General features: G+C 37.9%; 1 protein-coding gene across 1 annotated transcript; it reads right to left on the reverse strand.

Moving 5' to 3' along the window:
* Nucleotides 1-605: 605 nt before the first annotated feature.
* VPS29 (VPS29 retromer complex component) lies at nt 606-9,310 on the reverse strand. The gene is made up of 4 exons (XM_069497175.1): nt 9,270-9,310; nt 4,442-4,633; nt 1,301-1,536; nt 606-1,053 (listed from the first exon to the last, which is right to left on the reverse strand). Exons 1-4 carry the CDS (start codon nt 9,270-9,272, stop codon nt 936-938), a joined length of 549 nt encoding a protein of 182 aa, XP_069353276.1. The 5' UTR covers nt 9,273-9,310; the 3' UTR covers nt 606-935.
* Between the last annotated feature and the right edge of the window lie 48 nt (nt 9,311-9,358).

Raw genomic sequence — 9,358 nt, forward strand, 5'->3', positions numbered from 1 at the left:
GCTCTGTTGCCTGGGCTAGAGTACAGTGTCACAATGATAGCTCACTACAACTTCAAACTCCTGGGCTCAAGCATTCCTTCTGCCTCAGCCTCCCAAGTAGCTGGGACTACAGGTGTGTGCCACCATGCCCAGCTAATTTTAAAGTTTTTTTTGTATAGATGGAGGTCTCACTATGTTGCCCAGGCTGGTCTCAACCTCAAGTGCTTTGGCCTCCCAAAGTGTTTAGGACTACAGGCGTGAGCCACAGCACCTGGCTTACTCTTTACATCATATATTACTCCAGTATGCTTCTCTGCTAAGCTTTAAAAAAAAAAAGTTTGTGAAACCTTGAAAAATGAGAGTAGAAACAGTTTGGAGAATCACTACTGATTTAATGTCAACTTAGTATATTATTTAGAAAATAAAATCTGAGTCCAACATTATGACAGAGAGCTCTGAAAGGTTACCTCTTCACTTTAATACCTTTATCTGCGGTTTCATTTGGCCCCTCTTTATGTTTTTTAAAATTAAACACAGGTTATCAAGAAAGTATAAATGAAAGGTAAATGTTTATTATTGGAGAAGAGAAAAATGTATACAAGAAAGTCTAGATTCTTTCTCCTCATGCACTACTTTTAGAATAAAGTTCCAAATATCAACTTTGAAGATATTTACAAGGATAAATTTTTTTCTCATCACATGACCATTTACTGTGTGGTGGACTTTTTTTCATAGAAGCCATATACTGTAAACTAAATAGATTCTTATAGTTTACAAGAAGCTTAGAGCAATAATGTATTAACAAAGAAGATGGTATTATATTTTACTGCAAAATATTATAAAAGTGATATAATTTTGTGGCTCTTAAATGTTTAGGTACTTGATTTGAACAAAGGAATGAACAACAACAACAACAACAAAAGACACCCAGAAAAATCATCAAGACAGGGCTGGCTTTAAGATTTTTTGTATTCGATTCTTTCTACTTTCACATCATCTCCAATGAGCTGATACACATAAGTGACCACTGTAGAAGCCTGGATATCCATTAACACAAATGATGGAATAATGTTTCTAGAAGAAAAAATAAATAATGTCAGTGTTTTGTACTAAAAAGAAGCAGCACCACAAATTTTAATTTAAGATGACAATCTGGATTCAAGAAGAAATGTTACTCACATATTAAAAAGAACAATTACCAAAAGATTGCCAAAAAGGCTAGAATTATTTAAATGGCTACATTTCTCTTTCTATGAATTGTAACACATGCAATTCTTAATTTTACTAAAGCCCCCAAATTCCCAAATTGTATATTACTCACGTTTCCAAGGCATTATATGCTCCAGTGGCAGAACCTGGGTTGATGTAGAATTTATTTTCATGCTCAAATGCTTCAAATTTGTGTGTGTGTCCTGAGATAAGAATGTCCACGTCAAACTGCCTCTGCAACAGGGCTAAGCTGGCCATATCTCCCCATGGAATAACTTGATGTCCATGGATCAAACCAATTTTGAACTGTCCAACAGTCACAACTTTCTGTTCTGGATAATTCAGATTCTAATATAAGAAACAGACATAAGAAAATATATATTTTAGAGATACTGATGTTTAAAAAAGGAATCTGCTTACACATTGAAGCTCATATGGATGTTTTGATACTGTGCCTCATAATGAACACATTTACAAATATTTAATTTCTTCTCAGTCTTTAAGGCTGCAACTATGCTTAAAACATAAGTTACTCAATGTAAACTGGAATTTATCATGCAATCCTTTTATTGTGTTTATTTCTATAGAATACAGGTTCTTTTGTACATGATGTAAAAAATAATTATCCCCCTAACCTGTTATTTTCTTCTACATAAGGCATATAACCTGTAAATCAGGTTGTGTTCAAATTATATCCCAGGCCTTAATAATTATATGGATGGCTTAAAATAATAACTAATACTTATATTGTACTTAGTATAAGCCAGGCACTACTGTAAGGGTTTTACAAATACCAATTTATTTAATATTCACAAAATCCTAAGAGGTACGTTTTATTATGATCCCCATTTGATGGATGAGGAAACAGGCACAAAGAAGTTAAATAACTTGACCAAGATCACAACTAGTAAGTGGTTGAGCTAAGATCCAAACCCTGGTAGTATGGCTCCAGGGTCTATGAATTTAGCAAACTAAAAAATTTTAACTCTTGATATTAAGCTGTCTTTAACATAACACAAACAGAAGCTCTAATTTAAAATGTTATACATACGTATACACACATAAATGTTTTTAATAAAGCAGACCTATGTTCTAATTATTAGCAAGTTTGCCCCTTCCTTTCTTATTCATCCCCTCCTGCATGTAACCTCTAGTTTTTTTTTGGAGACAGAGTCTTGCTCCGTTGCCCGGGCTAGAGTGCTGTGGCGTCAGCCTAGCTCACAGCAACCTCAAACTCCTGGGCTCAAGCAATCCCTCTGCCTCAGCCTCCTGAGCAGCTGGGACTACAGGCATACACCACAATGCCCAGCTAATTTTTTCTATATATTTCTATTTTTAGTAAAGACAGGGTCTCGGCTCTTGCTCAGGCTGGTCTCAAACTCCTGACCTCGAGTGATCCTCCCACCTCGGCCTCCCAGAGTGCTAGGATTACAGGCATGAGCCACCGTGCCCGGCCTGTCACCTCTAGTTTGTTCAAACTTTTTTTTTCTTTTTTCCAATCATCTTTGGGGAAATATTAAACTCTTTATTATTTTTATTTATTTATTTAATTAATTTATTTTTTTTAAGACAGGGACTTGCTCGGTCACCCAGGCTAGAGAGCAGTGGTACAGAGTGCACAGCTCACTTTAACCTCCAACTCCTGGGCTCAAGCAATCCTCCTGCCTCAACCTCCCAAGTAGCTGGGACTACAGGTATGTGCCATCATGCCCAGCTAATTTCTTTTTATTTTTTGTAGAGAGAGAGTCTCACTATGTTGCCCAAGCTGGTCTCCTACTCCTGGCCTCAACCGATCCTCCATCCTTGGCCTCCCAAAGTGCTGGGATTACAGGCATGAGCCACTGCACCTGGCCCAAACTCTTTTTTAAATCCACTAAAAACAGAAGACAGTATGCCCATTCAGTTTGGTATAAAAGAACACCATTAGAGACCATCAACCAAGTTTAATCTATGAAAAGCTTATATTCCCAGAAATATAAAATACAAATTTCAAACTGGAATCAGGTTTATCATCCTAAATCATACAATGTTAGCACTGGCAGGCATCTTAAAAATCATCTATTCTGGCCAGGCACGGTGACTCATGCCTGTAATCCTAGCACTCTGGGAGGCTGAGGCAAGAGGATCGCTTGAGGTCAGGGGTTCCAGACCAGCCTGAGTAACAGTGAGACCCCCTCTCTACTAAAAATAGAAAAAATTAGCCAGGCAACAAAAACCAGAAAAAATTAGCCGGGCATGGTGGCACATGCCTGTAGTCCCGGCTACTTGGGAGGCTGAGGCAGGAGGATTGCTTGAGCCCAAAGAGTTTGAGGTTGCTGTGAACTAGGCTGATGTCACAGCACTCTAGCCCGGACAACAGAGTGAGACTCTGTCTCAAAAAAAAAAAAAAAAAAAAAAAGAAAAGAAAAATCATCTATTCCAATCATATTTACTAAGGGTGAGAAAGGGGAAGTATTACAACTAATTGATCATAACCAGTGACAGATTCCTTTTTTCCTTCTCCACTCCCATTGCTTCGCTTGACCAGAGGGAAAAAAAAAAAAAAGGGAAGTAATTTGCCAAAAATTTCATTATTAACTAATGGGCAAAGGTGGAACTCCAGAGCTCCTTATTTTTTTCTTTCAAGTCAGGTTTACTGAGGCATAATTTACACACATAAAATCACCCTTTTTAGTATACAATTCAATGGATTTTGACAAATGTACCCAGTCGTTGAACACTACCACATCCAAGATATGAGCAGTTCTCATTCCCTCAAAACTCCCTCATGCTCTACAAAGCCAACCCTTGAGAAAGGAAGCCGCCGGAGAGTTGCCAGCAGAGCAATGATGTGATCTTACTTCACTTAAAAGGATCACTCTGGTTGCTACTTGGAGAACAATCTATGCAAGGAGGAAGGGTAGGATTAGGAAGTTGGAATACAAGAAAGTGATGTGGTAGCTTGGAATAGAGTAGTGGTGGAGAAGTTTGTAATAAAAACTTTATAAACTAAATGATAGCACTACCAAAAAAACAATAACAAAGCCACTTTTACCCAGTATCAATTTATTTAGTTAGAACAAGTATTAAATATGTTTACTGGGTAGTTTAAATTTAGTGATTTTTCAAACAGTGAGGGAGGAGTATATGTAGTAATTTTACATTTGAAAAAAAGAAGACCTTACTAGTTGAGGAACTCTCAGCTAAAGGATAAAGCTTATGTAAGAATCAAAAAAAAAGGAAATATTTGGGAAGGGAAGGGAAAATACATCACCTCATCGAAGTCTCCTCTCACAATATGAACATCACCAGCCAAAGTCTTGAGATAGTCATAACTCTCTTTGGTGCAAAGGTTTCCTGTGCAGAGAATGTGCTGAATCTTTCCCGGCACCAGAAGTTTTTTGAATTTAGCCGGCAAACTGTTGCACCGGTGTGGGATGTGCAGGTCTCCTAACACCAACACCAACTTTAAAGTGTCAAGGTGAGATAAAGCGTAATGTTAAACATGACATCAAAACAAAATATTCTCCTCCCACGATTCCCCTTTTAAATTAAGCTTATCAGTGATCCAGAACTCCACATAGCAGAAATTATTCATACAGTTCCTATCCTGACCATTTAAAGAAACATATTGTAATGTACTGTTCTAAATCAATCTTATTTTTGTCATAAATGGTTGTACACACACAATATAGGTAATCATTCAATTTATTTACCAAGAATAAAATCAAACATTCTAAAGTGGTTCATTTAGAGACCTATAAATTACACTGAATAAAATTGTAAAATGAAAAGTATACTACTGAGCCCTATGGAATTTGGCATTTTAAAAGACTGACATGGTAATTCATATTTCTGCAGTTGTAATGTGAAATCTATATTAATTCTAGAAACATTATTAAAAGGAATTGTTAAAAATGTAATGGTAGAGAAAAAAAGTTAATTCTATAATTTATGTTTACTAGACTGACAACTATTTAGAGGTATAGTAGCCAAAATTTACCATTTTTGTTACTTCAAACTATTAGCTATACATTACAAAGGCATAAAAATAGCCTATGTTTCAAAATTTGAATAGGTAAATATGTGCTTTTGATTTATAATCTTTGATATCTTCACTTTCCTTCATTATTAGAAATCCTCATTATCATATTTTATTGTCTGGATTAAATTGCCGACGTACCCTCAGTATAGTTCCCAAATTAAAAAAATATTTTCATAATCTTTCATGTACATTAATTAGAGCATTAAGACAAAAAAGAGAGCTAGATAAGTGAATTTAGTATGAGGTGGTTTAGAGTTGCAACACAGTCTCAGATGACAAAAATAAATTTTGCTCTTAAATAGAAAAGAATATAAAACCCCAATCCTATAAGATTTTAATTTTAAAATTTCAAGATTTGAAAAACATTAAATTTAGCCATTTAACAGAATAATGTTAGAAAGATCATTTTAAAATGATCTTTAAAATAATAGCTGTCCTTCAAAGGACAACAGAATCAATTTCTTCCTCTTGATTAGTATAAGCACCTCCATTCCATACAGGGTATTTCAGATATCCCATTCATAAATGTGCATGCCCTTTAAGTGCTTTTAAAGGCATAACTATTCCTTAATATTATCAAAGAAAACATTCAATATCTAATAGGATAAAACAAAATAGTTTTGTCACCACAGACTTCGTAAATTAAAATTAACCAAAAACCAAAATGTGTAAAATTAAAATGATTACTAAAACAAGCTTGATTCATTTTGCAACAAAAATAAAATGATTGCAAAGAAAAGGAACTGTTGCCAGGACATAGAGTAACTGAAGTAACACAAGGTTATAAAATTAGCACACTTTAAAATAAATTGTTAAACAAATTTCTTCTTTATAAAGACTAGTTTCAGCAGGTATTTGTTCAATGATCTATATTAATTGTTTCAATGCAGATCTCAGTGGACAAAACATCCCTAAAACTAAAAACCACTATGAAGTTTCCACCCTCACTGGTAACCAATGTAAAAGTACCTGGATATAGAACAATCTTCATTTTAGAGGGGGATCCCTTCACATATGGATTGAAGTACATAGTTAATGTGAGAAGCTGGCATTTGAGAAAAAGGTAAAAAATTGATTTCTATATTAAAAAAAAAGAAGAAGAATCCCAAACTCATAAAAGAGTATATGTCTATAACAGGTTGAAATGTTTAGGACTAATGATCAATGATCTGTTCAATCTGAATGTACCAGAAAGAACATTAGTAAGACATAGTACTTTATAATGATTGATGACACAAATTCTATAAAGTGAACTCAAGACTATTAGCAGTCTAAAGATATAACTGTAGGAATGACCATACAGAAATGATTTCAATTTAGTAAGGATCCTTAGGAGAACGGAATCCTCTGGTTTCCAGCTGGTGACAAAGTTATAGGAGAAATAGTGTCACATAACACGTCATACTTTGAGGAGTGTCCTTGCCCAAATTCCACACTTTGACAAATCAGGTTAGATACAGATCATATAGAGTCCTTTAAGAAAGGAAAACATCCTGTAAATGGCAGTCTTATTAAATTCAAATGAAGAACCAACCCAATCAAAGCATGGGAATTTGGTTATTTCCTATCTGATAGACCTTAAAAAGCGGAGGAACCCAGTCAGTAATCAGCCACCCAACCACCATTGTTAGTAGGAGCTAAGAGAAGGAACTTACTCTGTGCCCAGCCTTAGTGGAATGAAGAAGTTGATTGCAGACAGGGGGATGAAAAAAAAGGGTGAAACATGACCAATGTTAAAAGAAAGCAACGAAAGGAAACAAACCAAAAAAAGAACAACAAAAAACCCATACCAAATGAAAATGCAAACAATTGTTAATGATTTCTGAGTGTTATGAAAGAATATGTTAAAACTCAGCTGTGCTCAAAACAATACCAAAAGAAACATTTACTGTTTTTTTAAACATGACACAAACACACATATACTTTTTTGTAAATTTTTCCTGTCAATTTTTTTATAGTTTTCCTAATCTAGTTATCCACATTGACTTCCATCCCTTTTGTTTTCCATTCTGTTTAGATTTTTATAGTTTTATAAAATAAAATTATTAGGCCAGACACGGTGGCTCACGCCTGTAATCCTAGCATTCTGGGAGGCCAAGGTGGGAGGACTGCTTGAGCTCAGGAGTTCAAGACCAGCCTAGCCAAGAGCAAGACCTAGTATCTACTAAAAACAGAAAAATTAGCCGGGCAGGGTGGTGGGTGCCTATAGTCCTAGCTACATGGGAGGCGGAGGCAGGAGAATTGCTTGAGCCCAGGAGTTTGAGGTTGTGGTGAGCTATGACGCGACGCCACTGCACTCTATCTGGGGTGACAGAGAGAGACTCTGTCTCAAAAAAAAAAAATTATTAATTTAGATGTTTAGAAGACAACTTGTAAAATTCACCAGTAATAGCTCAAAGGTTAACATTTTCTGGATTCTTAAGGTCTAATTATTCCTCAAGTATACTGATTTTAATTCATTCAAAATTCCAGTAGTTGGAAAATTTTGCCACATCTATGTCATTATTTTTTATAGAGGATGTAACAGAGCACCGTGAATACATTATCAAGCAATAAACATGCCAACCAAAGATGATAAAGATAATAAAAACAAACACATTCATTCAGTTAAAATTGAACCTGAATTTGTTGCCCATAGACTTTGGACACTGCAGTGAGTGTCCTTTGCCAAATAAAACGCTTTTAATCATAAAAGAATTGGCTAATGCTAAATTTTGCCCAGTTCTTTCTATTTCATATGAAAAGTAACGTGCCAGTACAACTACCCTAAAAAATAGTCTTCATCTCTCAAAACTTCAGAAACATGACGCATGGCAAGTAATGATTACATTTTCTCCTATGGATAGGTGTCTTAAAATTACTGCAAACTGGATTACTTTGAACTGGGGTCTGTTTAGAAGCAAAAATCAAAAGTGGCATTAAAGCCTTTAAAGAAACATACACCATAAACCTTTGGTCGCTGCCTCTATAAGCCCCTCTTGAGAAGGCATTATTTGTCAGGGAACAGTAATGATCTTAAAAATGCAGCTGATGCCTATCAGAGACAGAAGTCACTTTACAGATAACCTCCATCAACACAAATACCAAGATAATCACAGCTCCTCTTGAAAAAGTGGACTTTTCAGAGTCACGGGCACCTTTGAAAATCTGATTGCAGCTATGAGTCCTCTCCCTTAGCAGCATCCCAGTTTTTACGTAGCAAGGTCTTAGGGGTATCAAATTATTGGGGGAGGAGAAGTGATGGCTTGAAGCTAGCTGGAGAAGTCTGATGAACGAAAGAGGTAAAGCTCCCCAGAATACCCCTTGGCGCGAACACTGGCCCTCTCCCCACAAAAATGTACATATATTCACACCATTTCCCAAACAATTTCAAGGAGTTCTCAGACCATTAAGGAATCCTACTCTAAAGGGTCGCAGCCTCTTGAAGAAACGACTAATTCAGCAACCTTAAGGGCCAACTCCTGCCCTCTGGGAGCACACTTCCACATTCCAGTGGCACATGCATGTTATTTGGGCGACGAAGGGGACGTTTTTTATTCCCTTTCCCTGCATGGCAAACGTAAAGGGGCAGGGAATTCTGCTCGCTACTTCCCGTTTTGCATCCGAGAGGCCAGCTTTTGCCACATGGAGGTGGTAACCAGTACACCCCAACCAGTGGGAGGTAATTTTTGCGGGGAAGGGGGAGGGAAACGTCTGGAAACGGAGGAGGACCGTGCCCCTTTCTCGGGGACGCTCGAGTCACAGGACCCAAAGCCTTCCCTGGCTAGGGCGAGCGGATCTCGTGATGGGACGAGCAGCTAAGAGGGACCTTCCTGCCCCCACGCCCCCGGACGTCCTCTGGCGCCTGGGGCCCCGGTGCGAGGCAAGGGCCGGCCGCACCCAGAGGTGGCCGCTCCCTTCTTTCCCCAGCCCTCTCGTGGGCCTTCTCCAACCAGCGCCTGGGCCGCGCCCGCCAAGGCCCCCGGCATCGCTCTCGCCCCTAGACTCTCCGTGGCTCCCAACGACACAGCTCCCCGGCCGAGAGCCAGGCCTTAGTCGCCGCAGCTACCGTCCTCACCATGCTGTCACCGGGCTCCGCTCAGTCACCACAACCGCCGCAGCCCTCTTCCTCAGGCTCCTAGGCGTCCCGCCCACCCCACCCGCAAC

The sequence above is a fragment of the Eulemur rufifrons genome, chromosome 21, assembly GCF_041146395.1.
Source record: "Eulemur rufifrons isolate Redbay chromosome 21, OSU_ERuf_1, whole genome shotgun sequence".
Taxonomy (NCBI): domain Eukaryota; kingdom Metazoa; phylum Chordata; class Mammalia; order Primates; family Lemuridae; genus Eulemur; species Eulemur rufifrons.

What these genes read in the sequence shown, in the direction of transcription:
- VPS29 (XM_069497175.1), bottom strand. An exon ending in TGAGAGGAGACTTCGATGAG is followed by an intron (nt 1,537 to 4,441) that starts GTGATGTATTTT and finishes TTCTTATATTAG; the next exon opens with AATCTGAATTATCCAGAACA. An exon ending in GCATATAATGCCTTGGAAAC is followed by an intron (nt 1,054 to 1,300) that starts GTGAGTAATATA and finishes TTTTTCTTCTAG; the next exon opens with AAACATTATTCCATCATTTG.